General features: G+C 28.3%; 1 protein-coding gene across 3 annotated transcripts in view; it reads right to left on the reverse strand.

Annotated features, from left to right (window-relative positions):
- Positions 1-1,392: 1,392 nt before the first annotated feature.
- The window catches only part of LOC136979078 (serine-rich adhesin for platelets-like), a 94,486-nt gene continuing 75,897 nt past the window's right edge, over positions 1,393-19,981 (reverse strand). For 2 of the 3 annotated variants that reach the window (XM_067274985.1, XM_067274986.1), the window contains exons 11-17: positions 18,171-18,348; positions 17,868-18,084; positions 17,186-17,331; positions 12,965-13,062; positions 6,907-7,021; positions 3,739-3,810; positions 1,393-3,642 (exon numbers count right to left, since the gene is read on the reverse strand). In XM_067274985.1, coding sequence (XP_067131086.1) covers positions 2,468-3,642; positions 3,739-3,810; positions 6,907-7,021; positions 12,965-13,062; positions 17,186-17,331; positions 17,868-18,084; positions 18,171-18,348 — 2,001 coding nt within the window. In that variant the 3' untranslated portion in view covers positions 1,393-2,467. The remainder of the gene's footprint in view (positions 3,643-3,738; positions 3,811-6,906; positions 7,022-12,964; positions 13,063-17,185; positions 17,332-17,867; positions 18,085-18,170; positions 18,349-19,981) is intronic. The other variant, XM_067274987.1, reaches the window with a different exon arrangement.

Below are 19,981 nucleotides of genomic sequence, written 5' to 3' on the forward strand. Positions count from 1 at the left end.
ACTTTGCGGAAAAAACTGCCAAATAGAGTTAGTTTATAAAAAGATCCTCTTATCTTTGTTTCGTGTCAATTATCTATTTTAGAATTAAAATAAATAAATTGTTTATTTTTGTCATTTTCAGTATTTGTTTAAAATTTTTATGAAAACAGCTTCCCTATCATCAAATGTCACGGCATGCCACTGCTGTTCTGTATTTTAAAAATTTTATATTTTAATAAAAATTTATTCATAGTATAAAAGATTTCTACTATGCATTCTACTAATTGCCTTAAAGTTTTATCTGAAGTTTTCTTACTTTATTTCAGGCATTTGCTTCTAAAGATAAAGATTAATGAATTTTTAAAAACACTGTGCTTACACTTTTGACTTTCTGATAAAGAGAAGAAAGTAGCAGAAGCAAAAGACGTATTCGGAGACAGGAGTGTCTGGAAGAATCTGATAAATGGATGAGTGTACATGTGCAATCCCACCCCTCCTGGGAAATGGATGTGATGATATGTATTGTATATTAAAATGTTAAATACATTGAAATAAAATAAATATAATTATTATTATAACTTAGGATGGAATTTTTTGGAAATTCTTAATATACAGTCGACTCCGCATAAGTCGACACCCAGATAACTCGACACCATAGGTTAATTAGTCAGCTTTCTGTGGTCCTGGCCAACTTACATAGGCAATAATGTTATTAACGTTAAAAAACTCGGTATACTCGACATCATTTAACTCGTCACCACTGGATAAATGAACATACTTTCTCTGTTTCACACTTTTTAGAATTATGATAAGTCGACTCCCCCTGAAAAATGAGTTCACACCACACAGCTTATTGTACGTGTGAACTCATTTTTTCAGGAGGGGAGTTGACTTATCAGATGTCTAAAAAGTGTGAAACAGAAAAAGTATGTTGATTTATCCAGTGGTGAGGAGTTAAACGATGTTGAGTATAACGAGTTTTTTAACGTTAATAACATTATTGCCTATGTAAGTTGGCCGGGACCACAGAAAGCTGACTAATTAACCTATGGTGTCGAGTTATCCAGGTGTCGACTTATGCGGAGTCGACTGTATATAAATTATTTCATGCAACATATAACTAAAAGCTTCATAAATTAAACATTGGAACATATTACAATTCCATGAAAATAAATCACAGCAACACAATAAACTTATTTTACTTCTGTTTAAATTTGCAATTTGAATATGGAGCATCTTGGCTTCAAAAATAATAATGTAAAATTAACAATGCTTCTTAAAATATTAAACTTTTATTGTGTTGCTATTATTTGTAAAGTTTAACAAATTTAATACATTTCTTATTGATGAATGAAATTTATAATTTTAAAAACAAATATCATTAAAAATTATAAAACTTACCTGTATTTATATTACTATATAATTAATCATAAATAATTTCAATACATATGAAAATACAAATATACTAAAAGCTTTAAATTATCCAACACTAAAATTTTTAACATGATTAATTTTAAGTAATTTTGCACCATTTTGAAATAATTCAATATTTCTATTTAAGTAATAAAATTATATATCAAAATTTATCATTAATAATAATAAAATATAAAAAGTCTAATATTTAAAAAAAAAAAACAAATTTATGATAAATTTTATTGACTAAATAATGTAAGCATGCCAGAATAATTTCATTTTTATAGTTATAATAAAGAAGCTGCTGTCTGTCTAGATATTGGATTCTTTTTCCCAGAAACATTTTTATAACAAACTGCATAATATATTTTTTTAGCTATTAATTAAAAAATACCAACACCTAATTCAAGCAAATTTTATCTGTTAACCAGTTTCAATAAACAATTTAGTCTTAAATTATGTTAAAGTAACAATAATAATAATACTCTTTTTCGTTCTCATAACTGTGGTTTTCACTGACACATTAGCCAGCAATACTTATCACTAATTTAAGTCATTATTGATGTTTGACTTTAAAATTTTTTTAGTAAATAAAAATATTTAATAAATATTTAGATTATTTTGTAAAATAAAGTTTTAAAACTTCATTGAAAAAATAAATTCAATAATTGAGTGTAATTTTTAGATATTACAGTAGTTGTGAACTCTAATCCACTTGTTTTTGATTTTGTTCATAAAATATCTTTAAATGAAAACAAAATCATAAAACAAAATAAATAATGTTGAATATACAGTGCATCAATAAATAATAATTAAAATTTATAAACCGTAAATAAATTAATACACTAATATATAATACTTTCACAAATGACAATAAATAAATAAATAAATAATTTCCTTTTATAAAACTACTGCTTATCTTGGAACTACTAATATGGAAAATTACAAAAAAATGACATTTCTTCTGCATATGTACAGCACAATACTCAGGGATTAAAAAGTAAAAAATCTTTTTCTATAGCCTTACTGGCTATTTGCAGGGCTAAATGTGACAGACAAAAACCACTCTCAATCGTCACGAGAGTTTTGGTGCCGATCGGTCATTACATATAACTTTTCGTAAGGAGGTACCTCTTCTGATCTGATCCATGAGAGTTTCACAACAAGAAGAAACAACCATTCGGTCTTTTCGAGATAACCATCTATGCACTTTAGTTGTTGATGTATCTAAGTAAGCATTTTCAGTACGTTTTTTACCCCAACTGTGAGTGCTATGTTTAAATCCTATATTTTTCTCGTCAAACTGACTTTGCTTGGCTAATTTAGCATTAAGTGATGCAATAAAAGATTTGTTTTCCACTAATGCACTGACGGGAAAGAGCGGAGAACTTCCCGATCTTTCAACCTGTGCCGATAATTTCAATTCTACAGCAGGTTGTATTAGACATTTTTGAAAACATTCAGGATTTTTATAATTTGAAGTGCTTTGTTCTTTATTAGGTGATGGATCTGGTAAGGAAGTTTTTCTCTGAATTTGATGTGATATAAGTTTTGTTGTGGTTTTTGAATTAAAACTCTGAACAGAATTTTCTCTTTTAGTATTATAATTAGTTCCAAGATTTTTATTTGATTCATTAAAAGGACTTGTGTTATGTTTTGTGAAGGAATTCCTTATAGATTTTTCATTACATTGTTGTGTTGAAACTTGAGAATTTGGATTATCACTTGTTGATCTTGGAAATATTTGTTGTTTAAGGATGGGCTTTTGTGACTGAGCTTGATTTTGAAATTGTAATACCATGGCTTGTATTTGTTTTCTTCCTTCAGTGTTCTGATAAATTCCTTCATCACCATGTTTTGTGTCTTGGCATTTTTGACGATTCTGGAAAGTAAGAGTGGCATTTAGTGCTTGAAGGAATCTTGTACGTCTTTCAAACACATCATTTTCTAGATCTTTTTCTTCCCAATCTGTGGATTTATATGTTTTATTAACATCTGAATTATCTGTTTTACTGTCAAATTGACTTTTTTCTGATTTTTGGTTGTCAGTATTTGTCTGTACTTTTTCAGAACTCTTTTTAATATGAACTCCGTAATCAGTATTTTTTTGATGTGAAGTTATTTTGTCTAAAGACTGAGATGATATTGAAGATGAACGTCGAACAGGTGTAGGAGGTTTGTTAGAGTTTCCAGTTTTTTGTAAAGTAGATAGTCCTTTACTATGAGAAAATTCTGAAGTACTTGATACACCTAAAAAAAAAATGACCTGTTTTCAGAATAATTGAATTTAATTAAAATACTTATAGTACATTTTATATCAGTTTTCCTTATTAAAAGATTACAAACCTGCAAATGAAGCTGGTCTTTGCTGTTTAATGTCAGAAAACCACATATCATTACATATTAAATAACACCAATCTAACAAAAAATTAAACAGCAATAGTTCATAAACATAAAATTAAAAAAATTAAGATAAAAAATAAGATAAAATAAACTAAACTAAAAGTGAAATATGAAATTAAAATAGACAAGAGAATAAAACTTCTATTATAATAGACCAGCAAACCTTTTTCTGAAGGTGGGTCAAAATTTAATTTGAAATTTAATAACTCCAAATGACAGATCAAATATTTAGCTTGAGAAATTAAAAGAAAACAAGATATGCTTGCAAAATTTTACTTTATTTAACTTTTTAATATATATCAGAAAAATAATGATAAATGTTATATAAATGAAAAGAAAATAATATGATTATAACAGAAATAAATATTTCAAGTAATATGAAATCTGCTGTTGCATTTGACAATGATTTTTCTTTTTGAGGTTTATAATTAATGTTCTTTAAGACTTTTAATGACAGTTTTAGGACCTTGCTTTCACATTACATATATAAAGTTTTTATAAATTATAAAAAAAACATTTCATAGATTTCGAAACTAATACTTTCTAAACTTTCAGTGCAGATACCTTGAAATCATTGCATGGGTTGTGGGTTCACCACCATCACTGTAATAGCCTGTACTAAGATTTCAATAAGCATTACAATTTATTTTATGAAAAAAGTAGTGTGTTTCTAAGTTTGATAAATACAATTTCTAATTATACAATTTATACATATTTCAAGTTTCAACATTTTTTTTAACATATCAAGGCAACATATTCTGTACATTTGTGAAAGTTATTATTTATAGTAGAATTTTTTGCTGAATGATATTTTCAACTATTTTAGCATTTTCATTTTGAAATAATTTTATGTAATGTCAAACTTTTTTGATAGATCTTAACAGATTTATAAAATATAGATATTGCTGAAACATAAAAATAAAGTAAAAGTGTCGTCTCACTTCATTGTTTATACACCTCAGGAACATAAAAATCGTTTGGTGGAATCAACCTGTATCTTGACTTTATCTTTCTGATTATACAACTAAAAAAATTCCTATGGTGGTGATAATAAAAGCATTATTATTATTAAAAAGTCCAGGACAATATTTATGATCCTGGAGTTTTTATCAATAACATATTTTTATTGTGTCATATCCAGAAAGAATTTTTAATGAACTTTGCATCCTTCTTACATCCCAGGACAGGGGCAGTGAACCTATGGCACATGTGTGCAAAGTGAAACATTGGAAAAATCTTCTGATGCATAATGTATCAATTACAGTTTATCGCCCATCTTTTTCAATCATCCTTTCTTTCAATCAGCTTCTTTACATTTATTCTAATTAAAGCATATTTATTTCATTTCTTTGAATATGCTTTAATTAGAATAAATATGAATTATTCAAAGTCTAAAACTTCAGCACACAAAATTTTTAAAAAATAAGTATGCTTACTATATGGCATGTGGACTCAAAAAGGTTTGCCATCCCTGCCCAGTAATATAATAAAGTAAGAAGACATTTTTACTTTATTTTAATGTTTCATCTATTTTATGAACTTTAACTATATTTGCTGTCCTGGAGTTTTTATCAATTTATTTTGCTATGTCATTGTTATAAAAATTAATAACAACTCTGGCCATATAATAATGCTGCTAAGCATATTTTATAAGGCTGATGTATTCCATCAATCAAGTCAATGCATGCCAATTTTGATTGTTGTTGTTTTGTTTTTCATTCAAAGAATGCTGATATTCAATTATCTCTTTCAAATGAATATACAAAAACTATCTGTTCTTGTAATTTATTTTTTGTTGTTTTCAATCAATTCAATAAATTTTATAATGTAGCTGAAAATTTTTTCTTTATTATAAATGGTAAAACATTTTTTTCAGAAAAAATGTTCTAACTTTAAAATCCAACAAAACCTTTGGCAAAGAAATGTTTTTGTTAGCTACAGTGCACTTTTGAACCTGACAATAACGGTTTAAGATGGTTGCTGATTAAAGTACTTGCTGAATTTTTAAGGGTTTTGTGGTATAAACTGTGTCTATCCAATTGAAATGGTTACTAGTTTAAATATTCTAAATAATATTAAATTTATTGAGCTATATATTATTTTGCTTGAAGTATAATTATTGATTTTATAAATTTAAATTATCTTTTTGTTGCTATGTATCTAATAAAATTTGTTTTAATCAAAAATCAGGTTTAATGCCAATCTAGCTTAAGATAAAAGTATAGTTAAATGTCAATATATTAGTGAATTGGTTTTATTAATGATATTTAAAAATTTAATTATATAACTTACTTTTGAGGAAAAGTTTCCTCACTAAAAAAAAAAAAAATGTTTTGCCTAAACTGATACAAAGAAAAAGAAAATTAATGAAAATAAAATTATTTATAACTTCTTAACACTGTTGTGCTGAAATCATTGTAAACAAATATCAGTTTCAGTTTGAATTATCAAACTGAAACTGTTTACAATGAAAATATTGATATTTTGACATGTTGCTATCAATATATCAGACACCAAAGGAATCTCAATATCAAGCCCAATATTGACATCGAAATTTTGATTTAGCACAGCCCTACTTCCTACAAGTATTAATTAGTATGCATATTCAACTTAACATTCAATTTAAATAAATAATAATTATAATTCAATGCTATTTCAGTCATAAAAATTTATATAGTATTACAAGAAATTAAATACATTGTAATTTATGTGAATATTGAAAAAGTTAATTTATAATAATCATTTTTTGTTCTGTTTAATATGATGGTATAGGATTAGGATGGTATTTAAGAATAAAAAACAAAAAAGTCATTAAATAGGATTATTATATACTAAATAAATGATTAAGAAATTATTTAAAATTAACTTTTTTAAACAAGAAATTAATAAACTTTAACAATATTGATAAAATGAAATTTACAAAGAAATAAATTATACTAATTTTAAATAAAAAATTTATCTTCAAGATAGGATATAGGATATTAAACAAACTAATTCAGTATGTTTTTGTTTTAAGAAGAATCTCTTAAAATTGTATTTAAATATTTAAAAATGATTATTTATATTTTTTATGATCAGATCCTAATGTTAATTAAAATTGTGAAATCTTACCAGAAACTTTCTTTTCAAAGATCTTTTTATCCTCAGATTTATTAGTTTCCTCATCAGATCTATGATATAAGTAACTTTTAGACAAGGCAGATGCTAAATCTTTCTGAAAAGATAACTGTAAAAAAAAGTATGTTTATTCATTTATACCAATAGTAGTAATAAGTATTATATTAAATATAAAAAATTATATTTTCATTTTTTTTCTATATATTTTTGTTCTTAACAAAAAATATAACAACACAATTAAAAAAATTAAGTTTTGTAATTATCATTTATCATTATTTTATTTATTGATAATAATTAAAGTTTATCATATTTTCTTTAACTAAATTAATCATTGATAAAATTGTAAATTAAACTGATGAAAGCACAACGTATTTATTCAAATAGTGCAGGTAATATTATATTATAACAGCATTTCATAAGATTTTTAATAATATTTTGCTAAAGAAAACATAGATAATAACAAAAATAAAATTTATTGATCACAAAAAAATATATTAAATGAAATTTTAATTTTCAATAACTGAATAATTTTAATTTTGGCTTGTATTTTTAATAATATAACTACATTGCGTCAAAATAATGTGATTGCTTATCATCAGGAAGTAGAGAGATCAGTATTATGAATCTGATTTAATGTTCTAGGATACATATATAATGTAATTACCATATTTAGTTGTATAATCCATGCAGTTTTTTTCCAAAAAATTGTAAAAAAGTTAGGATGTACAGTTTATTCAAAACATATTTGGTGATGCAACTGGTGAGGCCAGGATGTTCCAGTTAATAAGCTTTTCACTTCTTTTGCTAGTGGTAAATTATCTTATCAACTGGATGACTTTGCTTAATAAAATTGTCATCTATAGTCAATAGTTATGAGCAATATTACAAAATGTTTTTGAGATACTAGTTTCATGAAAATAAGGATAAATAAAATATACAAGAAAATAAGAAACAAAAAAGTCATTTTGAACACAGTTGTAAACATGTTTTGAAAACATTTATACTGTATTTCCCCGAAAATAAGACCTAACTGGAAAATAAGCCCTAGATGATTTTTCAGGATGCTTGCAATATAAGCCCTACCCCAAAATAAGCCCCTGTTAAGATTGTCAAATAACATAGAGACATATTAAATATAACCATCTGGCTGATTCCAAATAGTTGTATTTAATATGTCTGTTGCAACCCATGATGGATGTATTGAATTATAAAATAATAATAATAATAAATAAGTGTATTTACAAGTAAAACAAACTGTTGAAGAGATAAATATGCACTGGCAGAATATGTCAAGGAAAGTAAGGAACCTGCACTGATTGCTGTCAATAATAGAAAACTCCTTAAAGCACAGCAAACAAAGAATCAGTACAAGAAAACTGCATTACAAGCTAGAGCTGACAGCTGGCGTAACAAGGCATTACATGGGCAGTTCCTGGACAAAATTGAAGGAAAAGTTGATAAAGAAAAGACCTGGTTATGGCTTATTAATGGAGCACTGAAGAAGGAGACAGAAGGCCTGATTTTGGCAGCCCAGGAACAAGCAATCAGAACAAATGTAATTAAGACCAAAATTGAAAAATCAGCTGATGACCCAACATGCAGATTATGTAAAGAAGCTGATGAAACTATTGATCATATCCTCAGCTGCTGTAAAAAAATTGCACAGACAGACTATAAACAGACACACAATTATGTAGCCCAAATGATCCATTGGAATCTGTGCCACAACTACCATATACCTGTAGGAAAAAACTGGTGGGACCATAAACCCGAAAAAGTAGTTGAAAATGAATGTGCCAAAATACTTTGGGACTTCCGAATTCAGACTGATAAAGTTTTGGAACATAATACGCCAGACCTCACAATTGTGGAGAAGGAAAAAGTGTGGATCATCGATGTCGCCATACCGGGTGACAGCCGAATTGATGAAAAACAACAGGAAAAACTTAACCGTTATCACGACCTTAAAATTGAACTGCAACGACTCTGGCATAAACCAGTACAGGTGGTCCCAGTGATTATTGGCACACTGGAGGGCTGTGCCAAAAGACCTTGGCCGGCATTTGCAAACCATAAATATTGACAAAATCACCATCTGTCAGCTGCAAAAGGCCACCTTACTTGGATCTGCACACATCATTCGAAAATATATCACACAGTCCTAAACGCTTGGGAAGTGTTCGACTTGTGGTTTGTTTTTTTGAAATCCAACATTTATATCCCGTTTGCTGTGTATGCTCCTTATAAAGGTTTAATAAAATAATAATAAATAAGTGTAAACGGTTAGGAGTTACAAGTTGACATTTTGTACACAGTTAGGGTACATCATGAGAATGCACACTGAGAAGGGATTTTTGGAAATTCCTTCTGCAGGGGAGGGAGAGTGTTAAGGATTACCTTGAAGAACTCAGCTTCTACTGTACTATTTTAGATTCAGTTTTTTGCATTTTTGTTAGGAAATCGAACATATTTTTAGACCCATCAAAAAATTCTCTAATTAACCTCAGAAGAGGAGGGACCTACTTCTTGCACCTGGTGAAAACAGGCAAGATTGAACATATAATTATAAAAGCTATCTTATGTAATGGTTTATCACACTGAGTGCCCAATCTAGCACACTTGAAAAATTAATTATTCCCTTACTGTACACAATTTAATAAATATTTAAAGTGTGTTAGATTGAGCACTCAGTGTGATAAACCCTTACATAATATAACCTTTGTAAATATAAATCAAGAACTATAATATCATATAATAGAAGGGTTAGAAGTATGAAATAATCTAATAATCTTAATCTTTGCTGCTGTTGTTTTTTTCTTGAGCAATGCTGGGCTTATCTGCTAGTAATAATATATAATTAAATATAAATAAATATTATTATTGACATTAAAACTTAAAATAAATGATAATATAAATTATAATTAAGTATTTGTAAATACCTAAGCGAGCACCTTTGGATGAGACATCCTCTGAAAATAGGACCTAATGCATCTTTTGGAACAAAAATTAATATAAGACTTAGTCTTATTTTCGGGAAAACACAGTATTTGTTTTCTTTAAAAAATAAAATAAGAAAGTTAATTTAATAATAATGGATATGTCTTACTAACCTTGTATACCTTTGCAGTTAAAAATGTAACACAAATGTTTTCGACCCACTTCTAGGATCTTCTTCAGGGTGCTCATATGTTATAGCTATACAGTAGGGACCGTCTCTTATTGGTTGTTTACAGTCTTTATACCCGACGTACAATATGTAAGGTTTGTGTTACGTTTTTAAGTGGTAACTGCAAAGCTATACAAGGTTAGTAAGACGTATCTGTAGTTATCACTTTGTTTACTAGATGGATTTGATTAATTTAATAAATTAAATTGCTCAACTTTTTCTTCTTTTCAACCAGCATCTTAAAAATGGGTGAATGGATTACTTGAAGGGTGGATTATTCAAGTAAATACATTATTATTATAAAAACTATACTTCTTGTAATTGTAAAATAAGTATATTCAGATCTTACATGCTCTATGGTGTAATCTTGTGACAAATTAACTTTAGTTAAGTTTAATAAATTCTTTGATGCTTTCATTTAATGTAAAACTTAAAAGATATTGTGTATCAGCTTAATATTTCAATATTATTTTTTTTTATTACTTTTAATTATTTTAAGCAATATATAATACTTTTGTCCACAGTATTGTTCCCTATCTTAAGAATTAAACTTTTGAAATAAAAAGACTTTTTTTTACACCATTCAGATAGAAATAAAACCATTTTACTAACAATGAGAGTTTTAATAAACAAGTACTTTCAATCATCTTAGTTCATCTTCAGGTTATACAAAAATCAAACATATGATTTATATTTATTTCATTCCAAATTTTATATAATTATATATTTTTGCTTAGTCATTTAACCATTCAAATGAAATAAATATAAATACAGTAGCTCCTCGTTATATTGCAGATACGGATATATTGTGCTTTTTTTATTCCCCAAATTTTAAAAACATTTCAGTCAATAAATTTTAAAATATCAATTGCTATTGAATTTCTTTTTGCAACAACATACTGTATTTTATTTCTACCATTGTCTTTGAAACTACTACTGCAGGTAAAACAATAAATTTGTCAAGATCTAAATAAGCAAAACAGGTGGACAGATCAATTATCATTTATGTTTCATTTTGATATTAAAAGTTGTTTATTTATTGGTTTTAAGTACTGTCTTCTCATTTACAAGTTTCTGTGAATCAGAAATTGCAAATTCACTGGTAATGTGTAGGGAAAAGATTTATTTATTTTTGAACAGAAAGTTCTAAAATTTTTATACAATAGTAATTTTATTTTGCTTTTTAGAGAATTTTTACTTTTTGTAATTTTATGTTGTATTATATGTTCAATATTTATTTTTAAATTTTCAATTACTGTATTTATAATTTTTATTGAAAAATATAAATTACACAAATTTTTAAGAAGTAATTTATTGTGAAATATAGTACTGTATAATAAAATAGTAACAATATTTTGTTTTTATATCAACAGTACTTGTCTTTAAATGTCATTGTTAAAGAAACAATAACACTAAATAGGCATTCATGGTATCGATGTTTACGTAAACGTCAATTAATAAGATATAACCACAAATAAAATTCAGTATTGCAAAACTAAGTTTATTTTATATCAGAAACACAAAGAATAGAGTATAGATTCCATTGCATGTATAATCTGTTTAGTATAAGCCTAGAGTTTTTAGTACTCAGTTTTTAGTGTGCTTTGTCTCCTGACAAGCACGATATAATGAGGGACTATTGTATTTAAAAACATTCAAAATTTTATACCATAAATTTAATCTTTGTGTAACCTGAAGATGATGTTATGAGAATCAAAAGTACTTGCTCATTAAAACCCTCATTGCTGGTAAAAAAGATTTGACTTCTATTATAACATATTGTCAGGTCCATGCCATAAGGTCCTATGTCATTTTTCTTCTAACTGATAGGTAAGTGAACATACAGAAACAAAAAAAATTTTCAATGAAAGCCTCCTATGAAGAAAAGTTACCATTGAAAAAAATCAGGTCAATATAACATAAATTGAATTTTTATAGTCTCAAACTTTCTTCTGGCTTTTCTGTAAAATTGTTTAAAATTGCACATATGACCTTCTGCTCGACAATATATAGTCCAAACAAACTGGTTACTATCATTGACACTGATTTATAAATTTCAATACAATTTCAAATTTACTTGAAAATAAACATTTATTTTCTGTGGTATGTACACGAGCTATTCTTCATTGGTAATTTGTTAAGATCTTGATGCCTTTTTTTTTATTGTACTAATCTATTTATGAATTTCAAATAAATTTCACAGTTGAAGACAAAAGAAAACTATATTGTATATCTCCAGTCATATGGTAAAGTTAACCTTTATTTTCAAGCTCTTCTCTTCCTTAAAATGCAAAGTTACTAAAGATGATTTTCACAATTAGAAGATAAAAAAAATTTACTTAAATATATATGTTAACTTATTTGTAACAACTGTGAAACTTACATTTTTGCTTGTTGTGTCTATTAGATGTGCTGATCTTGATTTTTCAAAATAATAATGTGACAATTAAATCTTTGCCCTCATTCTAAGTTATTAGTAAATATGTATGTCAGACATTCAAAAACGTTCTGAATGATTAAACAATTGATGATTTTAAAAAAGATAACTAAAACTAAAATGATTATTAGAAGTGTGATAAAAGAATTTTGTGTCAAAATTGACATTTTATCTATAATTTTATTTTTCTGAGGTGTTTTGTTCCTCCTCTAAGACTGATGTTTGAATCTTCTTGAAACGAAACTGGTTTATTTAACTTTAGGATATAATTTAATAATTGCATATTTCAGTTTACCCAGTTACCAAATTCATGAAAATATTTCATTTAAGTAAATTTTAATAGAATAAAGAGCAAGGAACTTATCATTAATATATAATTTAGCTGTTAACTTTAAGATTGCTTATGTACATTTGTTTATAAATAAAAATATTTAATTTTAAAAACATACTTTGTTACATCCATGGTATCTTGTTGGAAGACTTGCAGTTTTGGATGGAATTTTCAAACAAAAATCATTAATATTAGCATATATAGGATTTGGCATAACTGAAAAAAAAATTTCAAAGTTAATATAAATTAATAATAAATCTGACTATAAACTACAATAAAACTTGGGTCATCAAAATCATGCAAACTAGTTTACATTTATTTATATTTGTTTTATTTTTCATTTTATTTTTATAATTTATTAATTAAATGTTTCTTTTATGTTTATATAAATAAACTTTAATGATTCTAAACTGCAATAGAAATAATTGTAAAATTTTTATTTTCATTTATTATGCAATACTTATCTGATGATGATATCATCAGATAAGTATTGCATAATAACTAAAACTAAAATGATTATTAGAAGTGTGATAAAAGAACTAAAACTAATTTGAATTTGCCAAAATAGAATATATAATGTTAGTATTATATAAATTTTTTTTCTAAATCAATACTTGAAGTTTTCTTAAATTTACAAAATAAGATGTAATTAATATATCCAAACAATTATACATTAACATGCCAGGAAAATGGAAACACCCATCTAATATCATGTTTCTCCACTTTTGCTTTCATAACTATATAGATATGTACTGGAAAAACTCACAAGATGTTGATACTACTATGAGGTATAGCAACCCATGTTGCTTCAATTGAACTAATTTAATTCCTTAAAATTAGCAGGAGGAATCTTTCTTCTGAGTGGCTTTCAACAGCATCCCAGAGATGTTTGATGGTGTTCAGTTCATGGTACCTATGAGAACAGATTATTGTGACGACCGGGTAAAACCGACCAGTCCGTTTTAAATTTTATTGTTCAAACCCCTCGGGAGATAGCGATCAAGATTCAAAGGATGTGCAGTCTTCCGCCGGCAACTCACTTCCCTCCTCCCCGGATCTAACCTCTGAGTCAAGGGAGATCGACTCATCATGTACCGTCATCGCAGCGGACAAGACCGGGAGTATAAATAGGGGGGAGATATCTAAGAACGGGGGTCAGTCGCTGAAGGTCCGCACAAGACACCCGACCCGTAGGATCCGTCCCGAGAAGCGAGGGCCGAGACACGAACTCACCGAAGCCCGCCGACGACGAGCTGCCCGCCCGATCCTCCCGCTTACCTCCACGACCGGAGAACTGAGAAGATTAATCCTACGATTACAGCTAATCCTACGACTAATCCTAGGAAGAGGTATGATCCCCCTAAATTTGTAAACTCTCTCTCTCGCGGTTAGGAATGGAACGCGTTAGAGCTTTTGTATCTGTTTACCGTCTAAATAAATCTTATATGTGTTGTCCTGTTACTGCAGTTATTGCCGTTTTTCTTATCGACGACCCCACACTTCCTCCACTCGACCTGACAATTAACTAACCGATCCCGACAAGTCGGGATATCACAAAAAATTAGCCATCCTTGACAGTGGGGTGGGTCTTGCCGACCTATTCGCCAAAGAAAAAGGAGGTACGACTCCGTCCTACCTCCCGGCGTTTCCCACATTATGACACTGGAGGAACATTTTACAGATTTCAATGATATATGAACTTTCTGTTCCCTACATGAAGCTGCATTATCCTGTTAAAAAACCATTGCCATCCAATGATAGGTTAGTCATGTGACACAAAGAGAAGCTGTTAGCAGGGGGACATGAGTAAGATGAAAACTGCTAAATCCCAGCATGGCTACAGACCTTTGTATCATGTGTTGAATGATGGCCACACATACACACAGCAGCATTAAAATTAGTTGTTCTGGGATAATGTGGCTTGATAGTTGTTGATTACAATCTGTGACAACTGCCAGTGAATAGCAATGTGCACTAGTTTTGTCCCAATGTCATATACTCAAACACTAACACAGTTGTATGGGGAAAACCCAAATGCATCAGTCACTTCTGAGATAGTGTGTCCCATCTGCATTGCATCTATGTAAGTCCACAATCAGTCATTTAAGTAATTTTTTTATCCATGTTGATCAGGAATTTTAAGTCAATTTATTTCTGCTTATACAGCATGTGTTATCTAATTAGTATAAATGAGTAGCTCAAAATTTTCAGTGGTGGCAGATAAGGAAGTTTCTATTTTTCTGGTATATCAGCGTATATTAAGAGTATGTCATTAAATGCCAAACTTGAAAATTTTGATATCAAATTAATTTATACATATCTAATTAATAATTTACTACTATAAAAGAATTTGGTGATTAATTAGTCTAAGAATTTATATATATACAGGAAGAAGTATCAAAAAAATGCCATACATAGCCAATAAAAATTAAAGTTTCATTTATAACACATTACATAAATTGTATGACTGGTAAAGTATTGTGAGAGTCTGGAGACAAACAAGAGCCTTTCTTGTAAAGTTTAGAAAAGGTCTCTAATGTTATTTGATAATTAATACAGTTAAGCCATTTTTATGCATGAAAAGTGACACAAACTGCTCTACTCATCCATGAAAAATGGATACAAAGGGAAATAAAACTTTCCTTTAATTTAGCTATTTCCAGTGGCAAGATCTTATCTTGCTAGCTGATGATACATCTGAAATACTGTCTCACCTACTGCTCCCTTGTGATGCAGTTTGTGCATCAAATCACATCAGAAAGACTTCTATCCCCAAAAGGAGGGGAGTCAGAGATAAAAAGAGGTAGAATCCCTAGCTCAGGACGGACACTCTCCTAGAAGCTAGTGGGCCAAGCTTCTATCCATCAATCTCTCATCTCTAAGCTCTTGATTGTCTCCATCAAGTTCGAACTTCCAGAGAGAAAATTCTCCTCATTGTTATCTCGTCTGAATGACTCAAGCTCAAGACTGTTTGACTATCAATTAGAGGTATTATGCCCACATTAGAGGTGTATTTAGTTAGTTATTGACCTAGAGATACATAGGTGATTCAAAAAGTAAGGTAACAAAAGCTCTCCTGTACAAATTTTATTTCACAGGCAGATATAGTGATACAGATTATTATGGCACTGGTACATATTATTTTTTCAACATAGTCACCATGCTTGTCCAAACATTTATTCCAATGATATACCAAGGCATCGACGCCAGCAGAAAAGAAATCTGCATCAAGTCCCTTCAGCCATGCCCTTGGATATGGATGTTCCTTGCTGAACTTCCATATCGGAATCACCTACCACCCAGATGCTTCTTCAATGGTCCGAAGAGATGGAAATCACAGGGTACCAGGTCAGGGCTGTAGGAAGGACATTCCAGTACCTTCCATTTGAAGCACCATAACAATTCTGTTGTGTCCTTGGCAAAATGTGGTCGGGCGTTGTTATGCAGCAACAGGACACCTTTTGAGAGAAGTCCAGGTCATTTTCTGCAAATTGCTTCCCTTAACCACATCAGATTGTGACAATACAAGTCAGCGTTCACTGTTGCTCTCGCACTATGCACTTCCACATTTCACCATGTTTCCATGAACGCAATCATCTTCCAAATGTTATTGTGAGAGTCTGACACAACATTTTCTCTTTCTAACGCCTGTGTAATAAAGCTGTGATCTTCTGCTGCTGTCCTAATGGGAAATTCGAACAACAGGAAAATGTGACACCCATGGAGCTCTTGTTACCTTACTTTTTGAATTAGCCTCATATTTTAATCCTTATGTATTTAACCTCTTCCTTATGTTATGCATTAAACTTTTGTTATTCATTAAACTGGCTTAAACTTGGAGTTTCTTTGACACCAGCCACCTTATCAACGAATACACAACCACTCCCCACTCATATTGGGAAACCCTCCTATTCGATGAGTAATTACAAATATACTTTTATAATCGTGAGTTAAGACGCATTACTTCTTAACTGTCACGAGCTGACAGGAGAAGAAACTTTCATGATTTTCTATCTCTGACTTATTTACATCATCCAGTGACAGTGTGAGCGGGCCTAACTGTCCCGACACTGCAGAAGGATGAAGAGTGGTAACCAGAGGCTTCTCACAGTATAGATCATTTCTCTCTCTCACTTCAAAAATTTAATCAAGATTTCAAGTATTTATAGCATATTTTCATTTAAAAGTTTATCATTATCTGTAAACATTTTGATAATAGTTATATATTTATTAAATATATTCCTAATTACTTTCATGTTAACAATTGTTTGAAATAAAAATGATACAAAAAGTAAGATATATTTAAATTTTTAATTAATATGAAGTGATAGAAGTTTACCTTGATCTGATGGAGTTTTATTAAAATCAGGAACACTAACACTCTTTGATGGAGAACCATATAGTAATAACTGTTGAATATGTTTTGCTTTAACAAATGGTGATTTATCTGGAATATATGGCTTGTCTTTTTCTTCAAATATATTTCTACAAAAATAGAATTTTCAAAAAATTTTTAAAAATCTTAAAAAATAATTAAGTAGCAATAATAATCACTTTATTAAATTGATACTGATGTTGAAATATATTCTATATATATATTTTTAAAAATGTATGTGTGTGTTACATACATATTTATAAAAGTTTTTCATCAGTTCTTAATAGTGAGGTTGCAGCCAATGTTTTCATCATAAAAATGTGAATGTCGGATGTTCAGCATTGCCATCCTGTAAGCCTAGAAGTTTGACAATGGCATTTGGAACATCAGTGGAATCATGTTCGACATTCCAAACCCCGTTGTTAAACTTTTGGGCTTACAGGATAGCAGCACTAAATGTCCGACATTCACGTTTTCATGACGACAACATCGGCCATAACCTTGCTATTTGTTAATCAGTCTTAAGTATAAAATATTCTTAAATTATATAAAAAAAATTCAATCAATACAATTGAATAATACTATAATAAAAATATAATTAGTTATTTTAGCTATTCAAATTATTTAAAATGCTAATAAAATATACCTTTTTGGAATTGGCGGACTTGGTGAATGATTTCTTTCATCATTTCTGTTGTGAAAATTGATATTATCTGTAAATTTTCCATGATCATTATTACGACTTTCTTTAGAAAAGCATGTATTCTCATAATAATTTTCTTTACATATATTCTTTTCTTGATTTAATGGTTGAAATGTCTGAACAGTAAGAGCTGGCCTCACGTGACCAGAATGTTCATAAGCTAAATAAAAACCACACAGAAAATTTTCAATAAAGATAATTAATATTTTCAAATTTTATAATCAGTAAACTTTGGTAACAACATACCAGAAGATATAGTATGAGGTCTCTGGTTTTTTAAAACAGACGAATTCAAATGCTCACTTTTTAGACTATCTTGTGTACTAGGCCAAGTTGATGTCACTGAGGTTGTTGATACTACTGGTGAAGTTGGTGAACTACAGGAATCAATACTTATGCTACTGAATTTTGATAAACTGGAAGTCTGAAAAAATTACATATTAACAATTAAATTGAAATTTCAGAATTTTTAGAATAAAAATTTTCCATTTATTTACTACCTTTTCATATTCCCAAATAATACAAATACAATTTTTTTTTTTTATTTTACATAAAACTAAAATGATAAACTCATATTATTGGTAAAATAGTATACTACTAAGAGATTAACAGATAGAAAAATCCTTAAAAAAACAAACATTAATTTAAGAACTCTGGTGATAAAGTAAAATTATTTATGTATTAATTTTATAGTCTATACAAGCAAGGCAGCAAGTTGCCAGAAAGACATCTCCCCAATATGACAATCAATCAAAAACATATATAAAAACAAAGAAATAGTTATTATTTATTACATACATTATCATTAACAATAATATGTAATATTCAGATAGAAAACAAAGTAATTTAATATTGAGCTGTGTTAATAATATAAAGGAGTCTTTAAGTAAACTATAAACAGCAAAATTGACAAAGGAAAATTATAAACTTTACTCTTAATTTACAGTCAATTGAAAAAGTTTAAGACCACCTATTATTATGACAATATTTCTGCCAATTTCACATCATATCCTTTCCTTATTGCACAAGTTTGTGCTGGGTTTGCATAACCTGACAGTGACATGTTCATCAAGTGGGAGAAAACATAGGAACATCAGTTGGCTTCTGGTTTTCGTACTGAGAGGGTGTGTACTTATTTCTCTTAATTTTTAATTTGAAAGATCATAAATTTTTTATTTAAAAAAAATGAAATAAACAAATTAGTAACAACTATATTTTATTTTTAAAAAAACTATAACATATGCTCATTTTAAAAAATTGATATTTGCCTTAGTAAGATTTCTAAAAATAAAATAAATTTTAAAATTAACTTCTAACTTCATATTTAAAAAAACTATTTTAAAATATATAAATTAATATTGTAAGAATCTCTATGTATAATACCTATTCCTATCATAATAGCCTTCTTTAAATGTTTATTTCAATAAGGAATCAGTCATATAAATAATTTACTTGTTCAGTTAAGATTTGTTTTAGTACTGATGTAATAATGAATATTTAAAAAAGACATAGAAAATGGCAATTATAACATAATTCATTTAAAGCATGACCAATTTATTTTGCTTATAATGTTAAATTTATAATTATTCCTATGTAAAGAATAAATATTATGAATTTAAAAATAAAGTATATTTTTTCTATTTTTAATCAGTAAAAGCAACATTTTCAAGTATCTGTTGACATTATCTAAGTATGAATTTTGAGTGTTTAAAATGTTTAAGAAAGAAAATTAATTATTTTCAATTACATATCACTCAATCAATTGATTTCATGCTACAAAAATATAGTTTATTACATTTCTATTAGTCTTGTATATTTTCATTTTAATTATTCTAGTGAATTTGAAAACTCTCATTATATTTTATTTCTTTAATGATTATTTTTACTGAAGCAAATTTATTAATTATAATAAAGAAATTAAGTATTTAGAATAAACATTTACCATTTATTTGCTAAAGGCAATGTTTGTTTTAACATATTTAACTATTTTTTAATATGGATTTTTCCATATAATCTGTACATTATGATAGATTTTAAGCAATGATTAAAATGCTGAA

Source organism: Centruroides vittatus, unplaced genomic scaffold (genome assembly GCF_030686945.1).
Source record: "Centruroides vittatus isolate TY-2023 unplaced genomic scaffold, ASM3068694v2 contig_577, whole genome shotgun sequence".
In the NCBI taxonomy this organism is placed as follows: Eukaryota; Metazoa; Arthropoda; class Arachnida; order Scorpiones; family Buthidae; genus Centruroides; species Centruroides vittatus.